At 39.8% G+C, this 17,519-nt stretch overlaps 1 protein-coding gene across 1 annotated transcript in view; it reads left to right on the top strand.

The window, feature by feature from the left end:
* Positions 1 to 251: 251 nt before the first annotated feature.
* LOC119426537 (ATP-binding cassette sub-family D member 3) overlaps positions 252 to 17,519 on the top strand; it is a gene marked incomplete in the record, with an annotated part of 40,707 nt that continues 23,439 nt past the window's right edge. Inside the window, 9 exon segments of the mRNA XM_037694103.1 lie at positions 252 to 441; positions 4,519 to 4,555; positions 4,646 to 4,744; positions 6,899 to 6,987; positions 8,594 to 8,663; positions 11,174 to 11,271; positions 11,679 to 11,802; positions 13,671 to 13,727; positions 16,742 to 16,884. Of these exon segments, the coding sequence (XP_037550031.1) occupies positions 332 to 441; positions 4,519 to 4,555; positions 4,646 to 4,744; positions 6,899 to 6,987; positions 8,594 to 8,663; positions 11,174 to 11,271; positions 11,679 to 11,802; positions 13,671 to 13,727; positions 16,742 to 16,884 (827 nt within the window).

A 17,519-nucleotide genomic window follows, 5' to 3' on the forward strand; every position in this document is an offset into this window, starting at 1 on the left:
TATATATATATATATATATATATATATATATATATATGTCTATACATTATATAAGCACATGCGTTTTATGTGTCAGCTTTATTCATAATAAATTGGGTTTTGTGAAAGTCAACATTTCTCTGTAAGTTTTTGGAGGCGGATAGGGGTTTCCAAAAAGAGAGAACATTTTTTACGTTTGTGAAACTGATCAAAATTGTCAGCCACCCCTTAGCAGCGGGTACTTTGAACTGCGTCTGCGCCGCTCCACTTCCGCGCATGCGCACCTCACACCAGGAAATGACTTTTGGTGACAGAACAGCTGAAGCATTACAAGCACACCAAAGCCCGAAACATGGCGGGTTTGAGTAAATATGTGACGGCCAAAAACTCGTGCCTGGCCGGCGGAGTTTTGTTGGTCGTTTACCTGCTGAAGCACAGAAACCGAAGGTCCAAACAGAACAGGTTAGTGAGCGGAACCCGGTTCTTCAGTGGAGACTGTCTCTGCAGGCGTGTTAGCCCCACCAGGCTCTGTGTCAGTAAAATATCCTGACTCCTCTCTGCATCATCTCGGTTAGTCTACTCGATTAAAACTTCATGTTTTCATCAAACCAGTCACTCTCAGGGATTTAAACTTCACTTTTCAATGTTTTGCTGTTTGTTCTTCGTTTAAAGCATTAAAACAACCTGGACTCTCGACTGCAGTCACTTTATGTAAAATCACCTGCGGTGGAGTCTGCTGCGGTCAGTTTAGGTGGCTGTGGTGATCCCTGATCAAAACACCTGCTCAGCAGTACCTGTGCAGGTGAAGGTTAAATATCTGACAAGCTCCAGTTTATAAAGTTCATTCATTCATTTAATTATTATTTTTTTAAATGCAGAGGCAATAGTTTTATTATAAACTCATTATTTCTTTCATGAGGCATATGGTTCTACACAGGTGCTGCTTTGGTTTTTATTCCCCATTAAATCTCAAATTAACAACTTTATTCTCATGATTTTGGCTTTTTATTCTTTAAATACTATTCTGCCCTCTGTACTCTACTTTTAAAATGTCCTCAACATTATTACTTCAATCTCAACATCAGTAAAGTTATATATATATATATATATATAAATATATGATTTTCTCAGAGTGACCATAAAACTGTATTTTAAACATTTGAGGGTATAAAAAACTGCAGATCTGTAAACCTGTTCTTACACTGGCATAGTACCTTTTTAACTTACCCTGTTGTACAAAGTACTTTTACACATCTCTTCATTTACGCAGACGACACTTTCTATCACGTTTTTCATTTTGTAAATGCAGTCTTCATCTCCTGCCTAAATTCTGGCCCACGATCATTTTTAATGATCAGCCACTGCATGAAAAAAGACGAGACAAGTAAAATAAATACTGGACGACAGGAGAACTTTCAAACAACTCTTGGCTTAAAGGGAGCAGAAGAACGGAACAAGAAAAGAGACAACCCGTGCTTTTTGACAGAAATATAGTTTAATAACTCACAAGGTTTGAGAGAAAACAGGTATTCTATAGAGTATGTCAGTAAAAGTACTTTCAGAAACAAAGTTTTTATTTGTGTTTCTATAATATCCAGAACCATGCTCCAAACAGAGATATCTTGAAATTAATTCACTTTTCAGGAACCGATTGGTAGAATACCAAGAGGTAAAAGGCCAAGAGGTCAAAGGTCACGGCATATTGAAAAACATTAACTAGGAAAGAGCACGCTCATCTGTAAAGACAAAAACTCACAACCCCAGTGAGTGAAGTGTGAAAGCCTACAGTTAAAACATTAAATATCCACCGGCGACAAGAAGCTGCTGATAATGAGACGACGTTTTCGTCTTTGTTTTTAGTAAAAACTCTTTAATGAAAGCAATGGTGATATGAAAGCTACATGGCGAGTAATAAATAATGTTCTGAAAAGTCATAAAGCAAAAACAGGTATTTCACAATATTTTTTGAAGGATGACGATGAAATCCATGATGAAAATGAAATTGTAAATGGATTCAATCATCATTTTGTGAACGTTGGATCAAGCCTTGCAGCTAAAATACCAAAAGTAGACAATAATGTGAACCATTCAGTTATAAGTTGTGACAACAGTATTTTTCTTAATGGAACTGACAAAGAAGAAATAATGAATGTTGTAAAAAATCTTACAGATAAGAGATCAAAAGACTGGGTGGACATGGATATGATGTTTGTAAAGGACATAATGAGTTATGTTATCGAGCCGTTTACATATATTTGTAATTTATCATTTTCAAAAGGAATATTTCCAGACAATATGAAAGTAGCTAAGGTAGTTCCTCTCTTTAAAAATGGTGATAAATGTGTGTTCAATAATTATAGACCAATATCCTTATTACCACAATTCTCAAAAATTCTAGAAAAACTATTTGTGACCAGACTAGATAAATTTATTACTAAACAAAACATTCTAAGTAGCAGTCAGTATGGGTTTAAAGCAAAAAACTCTACATCGATGGCTCTCATGGAAATAATGGAACAAATAACTACTGCTGTCGATCAAAAACAGTATTGTGTTAGTTTTTTTGTTGATTTAAAAAAAGTATTCAATACTATTGACCACACTATTCTCCTTGAAAAATTAAATAAATATGGTATAAGAGGACCAGCATTACACTGGGTATCTAGCTATCTAAAAGATAGGAAACAGTTTGTACAAATAAATGGTGTAAGATCTGACCTGTGCAATATCACTTGTGGAGTTCCTCAAGGCTCTGTACTTGGACAAAAGTTATTTATTTTATATGTGAATGACTTAGTGAATGTATCAGGACTCCTCAAATGTGTCCTTTTTGCAGATGACACCACATTTTTTTGTTTGGGTAAAGATGTAAAACGGATGTTGAAATTGATGAAGACAGAATTTGATAAAATACAAACTTGGTTTAAACTTAATTATCATTAAATTTAGATAAAACTAAATACATGATATTTAGTAACAAAAAGAGAACTGTTGATGATCCATTTAAAATTGAGGGTGTTGAGATTTGTAGAGTTAATGAGATGAAATTTTTGGGTGTAATCATTGATGAACAGCTAACATGGAAAAATCACATAAATTCTGTAAGAACAAAAATATCTAAATCTATTGCAGTACTATACAAAGTCAGGGAATTATTAAATGATAAAGCTCTGTACATGTTGTATAACACAATCATTGTTCCACATTTAATTTATTGCATTGATGTTTGGGGGAAAGCATGTAAAACATTTACAAAACCTATTTTTATTTTACAGAAAAGAGCTGTAAGAATTATCACCAGAAAGCATTACAGTCACCCATCAAGCACATTATTTTATCAACTGAAGTTATTGAAGTTCCATGATTTGGTAGATTACAGTATTTTATTAGTTATGTATAGGGCTCAAAATAACACATTACCATTAAATATCCAAAGAAATTTTATTAAAAGACAAAGTTGTTACAATCTTAAGGGGATAGAAATATTTGTCAAACCAAAGTTCAGAACTAGTCTGAAGGGAAGGTCTACCTCAATCCAAGGAGTTGGATTGTGGAACGGTCTAGAGAGTGATGTAAAAAATGCCAAGTCAATGTGTACATTTAAGAAAAAGATCAAAACTGAATTGTTAAAAAAATATATATGAAGTAGCTTAGTGTGTGTTTTGTATTAGAATTAGAAAAATTAGAAAGAGTTATTCATTTTGTACTGTTACTTGAAAATTATTATGTCTGAAATAATTGTTTGAAAAAAGGGGCAGATAAAATAAGATTTTTTCTTCTTTCTGCTGCCTTTCATTTTAAATCTTTTGTATCCTTTTTTATCTTGTTATGGAATTGTTTTGTACTTTTTTTAAATGAATAAACTATATACCATACCATAATGAAACAGGAAGTTCTTAGTGAGCTCGCACTGAAGCAGACGCCTGAAACCGATGGCGAACACTCCGACATTAGGACGTCATACCAAGTTAGAAATGTGCTTTTAAAGGTCCACCATGTCTGAGAAACTGTTCAGGGGAGTTCTGAAGTCCAAGTCCTCTAAGATCTGTTGATTCAAGCAGAAGTTCTCTGGTCCTTCTGAGCTCCCTGTTGAACCAAGGCGTCCTCTGTCCTGCCTGAAAGAAAGTCACTGCAGCTTTAAAACCAGCCTGGGCAAACATCAAATCAAAAATTATTATGTAAATGTTCAATAGCAAGTAGATTTGGTTTGTGAGCCTTGAAGTGCAGCAAGAAAACCACTCTCAGACGAGCCCTGAAGACCCCGCCAGGGCTCGACACCTCAGACAACACAGGAAAAAAGTGAACTGGGAATAATTCAGCTTCTGTGGAGTAAAATATACCAGACTTGATCTCAGATTGTACATTGATGCTGTAATTTAACACTGATAGTTGCATACTTTAACATAAAAATAAGACTATGAAATGTAGACTTCCTGTGAACGGTAGATTAGAAAGTGTTGCCTCCAAGTACTGTCCAGAATAAAGAGTCATTTTGTTCCATGTCAACTTAACGTTTGAACTCCCTGGTTCTCGTTGCAGCACTAAAGGAGCGTCTCAGCTCGTGCTCAACACAGACGTAAGTTCAACGTGTTCGTTTCAAATTTGTCATTAAACAGCGACAACAATAATTAGCTGTTGTTGAGTGTTTTCATGTTTCTCTGTACAGAAAGATGGAAGAAAAGACAAGGCGGCCGTGGATAAGGTTTTCTTCCTCCGGATCCTCCGGATTCTGAGGATCATGGTGCCACGGGTTTTTTGTATGGAGGTGAGTCTAGCTGTCATTGTGTGTTCTCGTTAGTGTTAAGCATGTTATGGTTGGTTCCCAACACTGGTCCCTGAGGAACACCACCCTGCATGTTTTAGTTGTTTCCCTGTATCAACACACCTGATTCAGTGGTTTAATTACCTCATTAAGTTCTGCTGAAGCCTCGTAATCACCAATTCTTTCAAATCAGGTGTGTCAAAGCAGGTAAGCAGCTAAAACATGGTGTTCCTCAAGGACCAGTGTTGGGAACCATTGCAATAAGATTTATATTTAAGAAACATTTGTCTTATTTGTAATGGTAAACTCTGTTATTCCTAAATAAATGTTGATAAAATAGTTTAAATGATGAATGAGAAGCAGCAGCTTTGACTGGCTGAACAACAAAGTCCAGTTCCTTCCCCCCAAATCACTTTGAGTTCGGAGCCGTTCAGAACTGGTTCTGTAAAAAACAAGTGTTTTAAACCACAGAGCCACATACCTGCACATTCCTTCTAGTGATGTTTAGGTGTGGAGCGAAGATCTCCTGAGACCAGTATGTCAGCAGGTTTCCTGTCAAGTTACAAAACAAACGACTTTCTACCCCTAAAAATCTGCTTCATGACTTTGTCGGGCGAGATTATCTCTGAAAATGTTCCTGACCCTTCAAATGTTTTGAGCGGCAGCAGTTTGAATAAACAAGGAGCAAGGACCTGGCTCTGTGAAGGCAGGTCTGCAGCTACGTTCTGAGAGGAAGAGCTATTTTTAACCGGACAGACTTAGTACTGAGTTATAAGGTGAGAAAATAAACGTTATTTACGCACAGTAAAGGGTTCAATCGTGTCATCTTGACAGTTTCTTTAACCTTTTTTTTAGAGGTGCACCAATTAATCAGCCGGTCGATTTATCGGCCACGATTTCCTTAATTTTGGGAAATGGGAAATCGGCCGATACTTGCATGAGAAACCGATTTTACAGATTTTTTTAGTTTTATCAACAATTGTCTGAACTTCATTTATATTTCAGAGCACCACCTCATGGCCAGTTAAAACAAGTTTGTACTGTTTCTAGGATATTGTTCAAGGGTCTGTTTTACAACAAAACAATATTGTAAAATTGAAGGTGCGTTGTGACCTTATAGCACCTGACAGTGTCGCTTATAAAACAAAATCAGTACCGGCCAATATCGGAATCGGCAGGTCAGACTTTTTAGAATTGGTGATCGGCCAGAAAACCAATCGGCGCACCCCTAATTTTTTATAATAATCAATCTTAACTGGGAGGAAAAGAGTCGAGCTTTGAGGTGGAGGTGAGTCGATTGTACCGTTCAGTGAGTCCGCTCCTGTAACGGTAACGATACATTAGCTGAAATAAATAAATCTGTAGTCTCTTTTTGGTTATTTGAAACCAGCTGCAGCTGAGCAGGCTTTGCTTTAACCTGGAGATGTCCTCAGAGCGGCCTGTGTGGGGTCACCTCAGTTCAGTAGGTCGTCCATCGCCGAGGATGAGGACAGTTCTGACTGACAAACACACACGTGTTCAGTGCACATGTGCACATGTACAGGTTTCACACCTGCATTTAGTTCCATCAGAACCAGACGGCTAAAGGACGTTAACGACAGCTGAGACCAGAGTCAAACTTTCAGGGCTGGTTGGAGGACATTAGGGTCAAACTCCTTTGTGTGTATTCTTTAGTGTCTCCTTCCCAGAAAACGTTGCTCACACGTAACTAGAAATAGTTTGTACAGAGAAATGAAGGGAGGGACTCAGTAATTTAGTCAAATTTATTATTTTCTCAACTCAAAGGTAAGAGAAGTCTAAATGTTTTCTCAGCTTTAAAGTGGAAAAATAACTAACTGTGTTACTCTTGACCTGAGGAGGTGACATGAACAAACTGTGGGAGTCGTCAGAACAGCAGGTCCTGAAACGCTTTCTGACAGGTGCAATGTTAAAAATAAAAATCTAACATTTAATTTAATCTTTGGTTGATTCAAATAATATTCAATGACTACAAAGTAGTGGAGTTAGGAAACCTGCAGATAAAGAGCACAGAGACATCAGGTTCAGAAGCAAAGGTCAACGTGGACTTATCGTTCGAGCTGATCGGAGTAGAGTTCAGGTCAGAGTCATAAACACTTTATAATCTGCTGTGTGTGCGTGTGTGTGTCTTCATGACAGACTGCCTACCTCATGCTTATCGCCGCCATGTTGGTGGCCCGAACCTACTGTGACGTGTGGATGATCCAGAACGGCACCATGATTGAAAGGTCAGAGGTTACCACTCACTTACGCTCCATGGCTTGAGAACTGTGATAAAATGGCACCTATGGTTTGTTTTTCACTAATAACCCCCACACCTCATAGGCTGTTTGACCCTAACCCTTATTTTGGACATCCGGGCTCCCGTAGCAACTCTTCTTTTATGCTTTTATTGACAGTTTTTTCTTGTTTGGTGATAGCACCGTTTCTTATCAAAAGTTTACAAATGTTGTGGAAAGATGAATTTTTGAGCCTACGACCTACAAAAGAATCATTACAAACATGATGGCAAAATTAAAGAAATTGGCGGTTCTGGTAAGAAAGGAAAAACAAAAATTAAAGTAATATTTTTAATTAGCTCTGTTCTGTTCGAGCACATGCAGTGACTGATTTCAATGACGTACCACAGAGCTGCTCTCCTGGCTTGTTTTTCAGCTTTACAATTAAAAGTTCCACATCATGGGTGTCCAGACCTGGTCCTGGAGGGCCCCTATGCTGCATGTTTTAAATCAGGGGTGTCCAGACCTGGTCCTGGAGGGCCACTTGCCCTCCATGCTTCAGAGGTTTATGTACTCCAACACACTTGATTCAAATCAGTGGCTGTTGCAGAACATGAAGAGGTGACTCAGTCCTTGAATCAGGTGTGTTAGAGCAGGGACACATGCAGGACAGTGGCCCTGGAGGACTTGGACAGACCCACAGGATGTGCTTGTTACACACTGTGGGGGCCCGTCCCTCTGCAGACAGCTCAGCCTCATCACTTCACGTCATCAACAATGAAGGACTCTGTAGTTGTTGCTGTGTGTTTGAGGTCTTTGGTTTTGTTTTATGATTTAAAAAGTTAAAAATATTTAGCAGAAGGAGCTGTTGGAGCCAAGACTCAGTCAGGAGGACACGTCGCATTAGAGTCCCCAATGAGCTCTGAAGCACAGACTGAAGCAGGAACTGAATTAAGACCCAATTTAAACATGAACGAGCGCAGGAGACGCTGGCGTTTTCACCAATGTTGGTTGTGCAAAAGTTACGTTTACACGTAAAGCTGTGCTCATTGGAGCCGCTGTGCCAGGTCACAAGCTGTGATATGTTTTTAATCAATGGCGCATGCACACTTCAGTCCATCACTCCACCTCAGACAAAAACAACTCCTCTTCTACACAGTGACCCACTTGAATATTTTGCACCAAAAACGTTCAAGTTTTCTTGCATTTATTGTTCAATTTCAAAAATACAAACATTCACTATTCAAATCCTTCAGAGACGAGTGACATCACCCATAGTTTACATGAATAAATCTGCTCCAGTAAAACTTTGTACTGTAGTGTGTACTGTCTGTACCCTGTTTTTTGTTAGCTTTTAACATTAGCAGAGCTACAAACTGATCCATTTCTTTACTTTTATATAAAATGTAAAACCTTACAAAGACGTGACACTAATCTCTACCCAAACAGATAAATGGGGTTGTGGGTAAAATCCATGAAACAAGTCCAGCTCTTCTCAGAAGTCTGGTCCCAGGTTCTGTTTTCTGTCACGTCTAGTGAAAGTATTGAGAAAAAATGTTTAATCTGTAGTTTCTGTCTCTTCCTTTTGTTCATCTTTGTTTTTTTTAATTTGCAGTGCAATTATTGGTCGCTCAACAAAAGATTTCAAGATTTTCTTGTTCAGTTTCGTCAAATTCATGCCGCTTGTAAGTATTTACAGTAATGGTTTCTCATCTGTTTAATGTGAATTGTTCAATTAATTCAATAACAGCACACTGCATTATTAAATTGTGTGAAATGGTGCTGGACTGGAGCTGTGGTGGATAAAGAGCTGCTGAAGAAACAACAGTTTGTGAAAACAGGTGACAATCACAATGTTGGGACATTTCTGATGGGATCCCCCAGAGCTCAGTATTGGGACCAAAATGATTTATACTTCATGTTCGTCACTTGCGAAAGAAATCAAATGTATAAAATTTGTTTCGTATGTAGATGACAAATCTGTGCTCAGAGGAGGGATTCAAACTGATTTTGGAGATTATAATAAAATGCATAAATTAGTAAAATCACTGAATGTCAACAAAATAATGATTTTATTTATAAACCGAGTTAAAAATACAGAAGAAAACTAAAGCTGTTCCAGGTGAAGTCATGAGGCAGACTCTTCTCTCCTCCAACCTGTTTGAAACATGGACATCAATATTTTTTCGTTTAAGCCCGTTCCAGTTTGAAGGTGTTGGTGTCCTGGGGCTGGATTTGGTTCTTCAGTGGTCACATCTGGCTCTGAGCTGGACTACACCACCTGCCATGAAGGATTTTCTTATTCTGAATTTTAATAGTTTGATGAGCACACTACAAACATCAAAGCTAAACTAGAGAAAATGCATTTCCTTTAAAAATGCAGTGTGAATGCTTATTGCTGAAAAACTTGCTGAAAAACAGCTGAAATTAGCTATAAAAAAGGTATGCTGAAATGTAGCTGAAATGGAAGAACAAGCCCAAATTAGCAGAAGAAAGCAGAATGCACATAGATTTGTTGAACTCAATTAAAAAATAAGAAATGAGCACAAAAATTAGGAAATTAGCAACAAAAAAAAGGTTCAAATTAGTGTAAAGTAGCTGAAAAGAAGCTGAAAAGTCAGAAAGAAGATTAAACTACCAGAAGGAAGTAGAAAGAGCTGAAATCCTTCCATCCATTATCTTTTACCCGCTTCTTCCTTTCTGGATCGAGGGGGTCACTGGTGCCCATATCCAGCCATCACTGTGCGAGAGGTGGGGGACACCCTGGAATGTGAAGTTCGCAGTAAAAGCTAAAATTAGCATAAAAACAGCTAAATAGTAACTGAAATTGCAGAAAAAGCTGAAAGGTGCATAACAAGCTGAAATGAGCATAGATGTTAATTAGTTTGAAAGTAGCAGAAATTTTCACAAAAAACTTGAATTTATCTGACAACAGCTGAAGTTGCGTAGCTAAAATAAGTTGAAAGGCTAGCTAAAAAGGTGGAACAAGCTTAAATTTGCAGAAAAAGTAAAGAGAGCACGTTTGCCCAATTAGGCTGAAAGAAGTAGAAACAAGCACAAAAAAGTGAAAATTATCTGGAAAAAAAGGGGAGTGGTGGCGCAGAGGTTAGAGAAGGTGGGCCTGTGATCAGAAGATCGCCGGTTCAAGCCCCGGTACCTACAACATCAAAAATGTGGGGTAAGTGGAGCACCCACACCTGCCCCCATCCTCATTCGGCCCACTCTGGGCCCTTGAGCAAGGCCCTTAATCCCCACAATCTGCTCCTCCGGGTGTCCTAGACAGCAGCTCTCTGCTCCACACAGAGGCTGTGGTAGCTCAGTGGTCTGTGGATGCATCATAAAGGACATCCGGCGTAAAAAATAATAAGTGTCAAGTCTTCATGCGGCTTAGTTCGCTGTGGCGACCCCTAACGCAGGGAGCAGCCGAAAGAAGAATAAATAAATAAATACATAAAAAAATCTGATATTAGCAACAACAAAAAACAGCTGAAAATTAGCTAAAAAAAGGCAGAATGAAGCTTAAATTACCAGAAGCAAGTCGAGAGAGCCCATTTTTGCTGAATTAGGCTGAAAACAGTTGAAATGAATGCCAAAAATGTGGAATCATGTCATCTGGACTTCGTTTTTTCCAGATGACATGATTCAACCTTTTTTGTTGTTATATACCTGGATGACTGAGAAAACAAACTTTGTGTTTTTGAAACCATTAGTGAAAAGGCCAGACTTCAGGGGTATCTGAGGCAGGCTTGAAACACAAGAGTCAGGGTGGCTTCTGGGTAATACCAGATGGCTAGGCCTCAGACTGACGAAGCCTCTTGGATGAGGGGCGAAACGTTTCTTTTTTTAACAAAAAAACGAAGTCCAGATGACATGATTCAACCTTTTTTGTTGTTTGTTCAGTTAGGTTGAAAGAAGCAGAGATGAGCATAAAAAAGTGGAATTTATTTGAAAAATGCTGAAATTAGCAAAAAAAAAAAAACAGCTGAAAAGTAGCTAAAGAGGCAAAAAGAAGCTTGTTCAGCGAGTACATTTTTGCTGAATTAAGCTGAAAAATGTTGAAATGAGTGCAACGTACAGAAGAAAATGGGTCACTAATGGAGTGAATGCGTCATAAACATTTACACGATCACAGAATTGATGTGTTTCAAACCAGAAGTACAGGAAGTTCAAATGTGCGTGACTGTTTTTGTTTCAGATTGCGTTGGTGAACAACTTTCTAAAGTTGGGTCTAAATGAGTTAAAGCTGAGGTTTCGTGAGCGACTCACAAAGAAGCTGTACGACCAGTACCTGCAGTAAGTCCACCTGAGGGATTTGAGCACTTTAACACGTAACATGTTCCGTCTCCTAAAGACCTACCGCCAGTTTATTTGACTGGTCATAAAAAGCTGCTGCTGATTAGTTGCAGTTTGCGAGAACCAGCCTCCACATTAATGGGGTTCAAGATGTTCAGTAAGGAAAGCCATATATTTATACATAAAGTATAGTAAAATGAATTTAAGTTGTGAAAACATGACCAGAATGATGATATGTCCATTAAATGTGGTCCAGTAATTGTTCACACTTGTCTTAAAGCCCCTGTAGTTCTACTTGTGTTGCCACCTGTTCACATTTGTACTGAATCTGCTGCAGACCATCTTGTATCTTAAGAAAGGACCTGTTGTGTGTTTGTGATGACTGAGTCTCGACTCTGTCTCTTCAGAGGCTTCACTTATTACAAAATGGGAAACCTGGACAACCGGATAGCTAACGCAGACCAGCTGCTGACCCAGGATGTGGAGAAGTTCTGCAACAGTGTGGTGGATCTTTACTCCAACCTCAGCAAGGTAGCACCGCACCTTCACTGTGTCAAGAAGTGACTGCAGTGCCACCTGAGCAGCATCATGCCAGGCAGATGTAACCACAGGCTCACTGGAAGAGCCACTACCAGAGCTTTGGTTATTAAAAACAACCTGTACCTTGAAGCATGCCGTCTGCTGCCTGCCACTCCAGATTTTAGGCTAACACAATAAAATGGGTCGTTCAAATCTTTTAACCCGTGCTTTTAAAACTTTTTTGCTAACAGACAGAAATAAACCCAGACATGCACACACAGATCGTTGTTCCATATCGGTATTGTTGTTGTTTTCCTTCAGCAGCAGGCAATAATAAAATAATAAACAGCTTTTGGAGATGGAAGACGACTCTGTAGTCAGATGTCCATCGCTGACGGTTCTGTACATGCACATAATGTGAGTTCAGTTTTGATTAGTCGGGACTGAAAGACTTCTATCCACTTCAGTTTCTACTGCTCCACTTCACAACAGACGTCCTCTCAGCACTGATCTCAATCATTCATGTAAAGTATAACATTCAATTCAGTTCAGTGTGTTTCTATAGCACCAAGTCAGCAGAAGTCATCTCAGTGCACTGAACAGAAACATTCATATATCTATAAAAACAAGTTACATTTATTATTATTTTATTAACCTTTATTTAACCAGACAAATCCCATTGAGATCACAGATCTCTTGCAAGGGAGGTCTGGACCTGAAGGCAGACCAACATATATGTTTTTGGTCTGTGGGAGGAAACTGGAGTACCTGGAGAAAACCCACGCATGCACGGAGAGAACATGCAAACTCCACCCAGAAAGACCCCAGGTCCAGCTGGACATGGAACCCAGGACCTTCTTGCTGTGATGCAACCGAGCTAACCACTGAGCCATCGTGCTGCCAGTAACATTAATAACATTATTTATCTGAGGAGCTTTGAGTTTAACTCCATCACAGAACTCTCATCTTGAACAAGCATGAAGGCGACAGTGGAAAGAAAAACTCCCTCATGAGCAAGAAACCTTTAGCAGAACCAGGATCAGGACAAGAGGCCATCTGCTTCGACCGACTGGGTTTGAGAAGAACAGATACACAATGGCAGGTCAAGAATCACATGTTAAGATAGAAATAGTATCAAATGAAAACTATTTAATTTTAACAAATTATTTAAGGAAATTATGTCAATTTGTCCTCCAGTAGTCTAAGCCTATAGCAGCATAACAACCCTAACTATAGGATTTATCAAAAAGGAAAGTCTTAAAACTGGACAATGTGTCAGCCTCATGGACAGAAACTGGAAGTTGGTTCCACAAGAGAGGAGCCTGAGAACTGAAAGATCTTCATCCCATTCTGCTTTTAGAAACTCTAGGAACCACGAGTAAACCTGCAGTCTGAAAGCAAAGTGCTCTGTTAGGAAAATATGGAACAATAAGATCTTTAATCTAACATGGAGCTAGGTTGTTGAGAGCTTTGTAGGTTAGAAGTAAGATTTTGAATTCTGGATTTGACAGGGAGCCAATGGAGAGAAGCTAAAACTGGAGAGATATGATCTCTCCCAGTAACTCCAGTTAAGACTCTGGCAGCAGCATTTTGGATCAACTGAAGACGTTTTAAAAATGGCATCTAGAGAACGTTTCCTAACTAAAGAAGCTGCAGAATGTGTTGAATCTATATTTCCTGAGCAGTTCACAGGAGACAGACGACTCGCACATAATGTCTTTTACAAGGTTTGACCAAAACGGCTGAACTCCATCATTTCTCATGAAAACATGATCCAAGTCTAAAACTGAAAGGCGGCGGGTGATATGCATTTCTTCCAGGTTAGGTTCTTTTTGATTGTCTCTGATTGAGTCCTGAATACATTCTTGTTGTGTTTGCAGCCTCTGTTAGACATTGGTCTCTACATCTTCAAGCTGACGAGCGCCATCGGTGCTCAGGTAAGTGCTTCATTTTTTAATGGTCTCTAAAATCAGTGGAAGCTGCTGGAGAAGGTTTCTTTAAACCTCAACAAGGTGTTTAAACTTTAGTTGTATTCCACACTGATGCACTGAAAACCCATTAAAGTGTAGGAGTCAACATCCCTTCATCAGGGCTGATCCAGATCTAACTTTAATCATTTATAAATTAGGTGATGTTCAACCTTTAAAAGAGCATCGGATGTGAACGTTTCAGAAACTTTGAGAGTAAGTCCAGCTGGACAGAGCAGATCCTGAGACTCGGGGGTTCAAGACACTCAGCCGGCAGAATACTTGATTTTTTTAATGTTTTTATTTGGATATTTGTTTACATGTATCCTCTGTGATTAAAAAAAACAACACTAAATTCACTTTATTTACCTCCAAAAGTCTGCAGCAATCATGTTTTGTTGCCAACAATTAGCGTGGTTTGTTTACGTTCGGACAGTGAAGAGTTCACTTCAGACGGTCTCGTGTGAGTCTGTGAAATAATCCCTGGATGTAAACGGAGTCAGAGGAGAAGCGTGGAGTCAGAGACCACAGGTCCAAACAGAGAAGTTGAACTTCTTCTGTCTCCTGAAATTAAACGGTGACTAACAGCTGTGAGGACGAGAGTCGTTCTGGGAGGAAACTGAGCGATGGAGCAAAGGAAAGGTGGGACCAGATGGAAATGAGCTGAGATGTTCTGAACTCTGATGGGAGAGCTTCTGTAGCTGATGGACGGATTTATTAACAACAGAGACGAGGAGTGTTTTCTGTTTTCTAACCAAATTTTTACAATAATCCTGATGAGTTTAAATTGTTAAACCCCTCATTATTTAATGATGTAGTCATACTGTTGGCAGCATAAAGAATTTAATCAAAACCATCACACAGATGTAGAGACGCAGAGTGAGCTGGAAGGATTGAACACAGACATGGACCTTGTACCTGAAAACATTTAACCTAGCTGGTGATGAGTTGTTAACTATCAGCTGGATTAACTCTGCTAATACCTGCAGTTCAGGCCTGGAATGATAATCCCAGCGGCTGACAGGTGGTCAGTTTTCTTCAATCTGTAAACCCTGACAGGTTCATGGGAGTTTGCACATCCAGTCTACATGTGTTTTGTGGACTAAGAAAAGGCAGGTGCATTGTGGGAGGTGCTCCTTGAGTATGGGGTTGGGGGTCCGTTGCTACTGTCCATTCAGTCCCTATACGAGCACTGTGAGAGCCAAAACATCTGGAAAGAGCCTCAAAATTCTACACACAATACCCCACTATGAGTATGTGAAAACATTTTTCTTTTAGATTTTGCAAATTTATTAAAAATAGAAAAGTAAGAAATGACATTTATGTAAGTATTCACAGCCATGAAGCTCTGAATTGAGCTCAGATGCTGTTTCCACTGACCATCCTTGAGGTGTTTCTACAACTGAAATGGAGTCCACCTGTGGTAAATTCAGTTGATTGGACTTGATTTGGAAAGGAGCACACCTGTCTATAGAAGGTCCCACAGTGGACAGTGCATGTCAGAGCACAAACACCAAGCATGAAGTCAAAGGTCTGTAGACCTCTGAGACAGGATTGTGTTGAGGGACAAATCTGGGGAAGGATACAGAAACATTCTGCTGCTTTGAAGGTCCCAGTGAGCACAGTGACCTCCATCATTTATAAATGGAAGAAGGTTGGAACCACCAGGACTCTTCCTAGAGCTGTTTGCCCATAAAGGCCTTAGTGAGGGAGGTGACCAAGAACCTGATGGTCACTCTGTCAGAACTCCAGCGTTCCTCTGTGGAGAGAGGAGAACCTTCCAGAAGGACACCCATCCCTGCAACAATCCACCAATCAAGCCTGTATAGTAGAGTGGTCAGATGAAAGCCACTCCTTAATAAAAGGAACATGGCAGCTCGTCTGGAGTTTGACAAAAGGACCTGAAGGACTCTCGGACCAAGAGAAACTAAATTATCTGGTCTGATGAGACAAAGATTGAACTCTTTGGTGTTTGGCCAGACGTCATGTTTGGAGGAAACCAGGCACCGCTCATCACCAGTCCAACATCATCCCTACAGTGAAGCACGGTGGTGGAAGCATCATGCTATGAAGATGTTTTTCAGCAGCAGGAACTGACAGACTAGTCGGGATAGAGGGAAAGATGAACACAGAGATGTACAGAGACATCCTGGATGAAAACCTGCTCCAGAGTGCTCCTGACCTCAGACTGAGGCGACGGTTCATTTTTCATCAGGACAATGACCCAAAGCACACGGCCAAGATCTGAGGGGAGTGGCTTCAGGACCACTCTGTGAAGGTCCTGGAGGGGCCAGGCCAGAGTCCAGGCTTGAATCTGATGCATCTTCTGGAGATGACCCAGAAAGGAAAAAGTGGGTAAAGATGATGGATGGATGAATGTGCACAGTTGTCCCCCATCCAACTTGGTGGAGCTTGAGAAGTACTGCACAGAAGAATGAGAAAAACAAAAAACGTAACACGTGGTTTGAAGTCTTAGCAGAGCTGCTACAATCTCCGCTCCCTGTCCAGAGTGGTGGAGCTGTGTGGGGTGGGGCACTCTGTTCTGTTGACAGGGAGGGGCACCCTCCTTGAATAATGATAGGGGAAATACTGCTTTAAAACGAGCCAAACCTGTAAACTACAAGAATCAACACACTACAGACTCATTTCAAGCAAAACCAGTCCAACTTCAAACTGGACAAATGTGAAGGAGCTGTCAGTAACGCAGCGCAACATCACAGCTTGTCACACGTATTCGTGTGGACGTGTTCACAGAAGGACTGTTGTAGGGATGTTGAATTTTTACCTAAATAAATATTTAAGTACTTTTTCTGGGTCTTCAGTTTTTTGCTGGACAAAACGGTTTTCTCCCATTTTTCATTAATTCTCATTTCTGCAGTGAAGAACAGTGAAGAACTTCTGTTCTAGTTTTGTGGACCCTTCCTACGTTCAGGGGGTTCCCTGTAAAATGTCTTCATTGTGTCATCGTCCCCTCTCTTAACTAGGGTCCAGCTATCATGATGTCATACCTGCTGATCTCAGGACTGTTCCTGACCAGACTGAGGAGACCCATAGGCAAGATGACTGTGTCTGAGCAGCGCTTCGAGGGAGAGTACCGTTACGTCAACTCTCGTCTCATCACCAACAGGTAAGCCCAGCAGCAGCTCTTCAGCTCGTGAAAGAAGCTGCTTACTACAGATGCACTGCACAGCTACACATCTGACAACAGGGGTGCACTTTTTATCTCTGCTCTACAAACAGAACTTTTGTCAGCATGTATTCCTGCAGGGTTCAGGTCTGTGAGCCGATAGTTTCAGATTCAAACCTCTGCTGTAAAGAACATCAGCTGTGGAGGAGGACAACACTGTTAACTTTAGTTTGTGTCTCCATAAACATGCAGGCTGCCTTCAGGCCCAGAACAAGAGATCTGTGGTCTTCATGGGATTGTCCTGATTAGATAAAGATTCATACAAACTAGAGAAATTGCATTTCCAGAGAAAATGCAGTGTGAATGCATATTGCAGAAGAACCTGCTGAAAAACGGCTGAAATTAACTAAAAACATTCTGAAATGGCAGAACAAGCCTAAATTAACAGAAGAAAGCAGAAAGAACACATCTTTGCTGAATTATGTTTAAATAAGCAGAAATGAGCACAAGAATTAGAAAATTAGCTTAAAAAACCCTGAATTGAGCAAAAAATAGCTGAAAAGGCATAAAGATGTGTAACTACCAGAAGGAAGTGGAGAGAACTAAAATCAACGAAAAAAATGTGTAATTAGCTG

The sequence above is a fragment of the Nematolebias whitei genome, chromosome 20 (genome assembly GCF_014905685.2).
Source record: "Nematolebias whitei isolate Nwh7 chromosome 20, NemWhi1, whole genome shotgun sequence".
Classification (NCBI taxonomy): domain Eukaryota; kingdom Metazoa; phylum Chordata; class Actinopteri; order Cyprinodontiformes; family Rivulidae; genus Nematolebias; species Nematolebias whitei.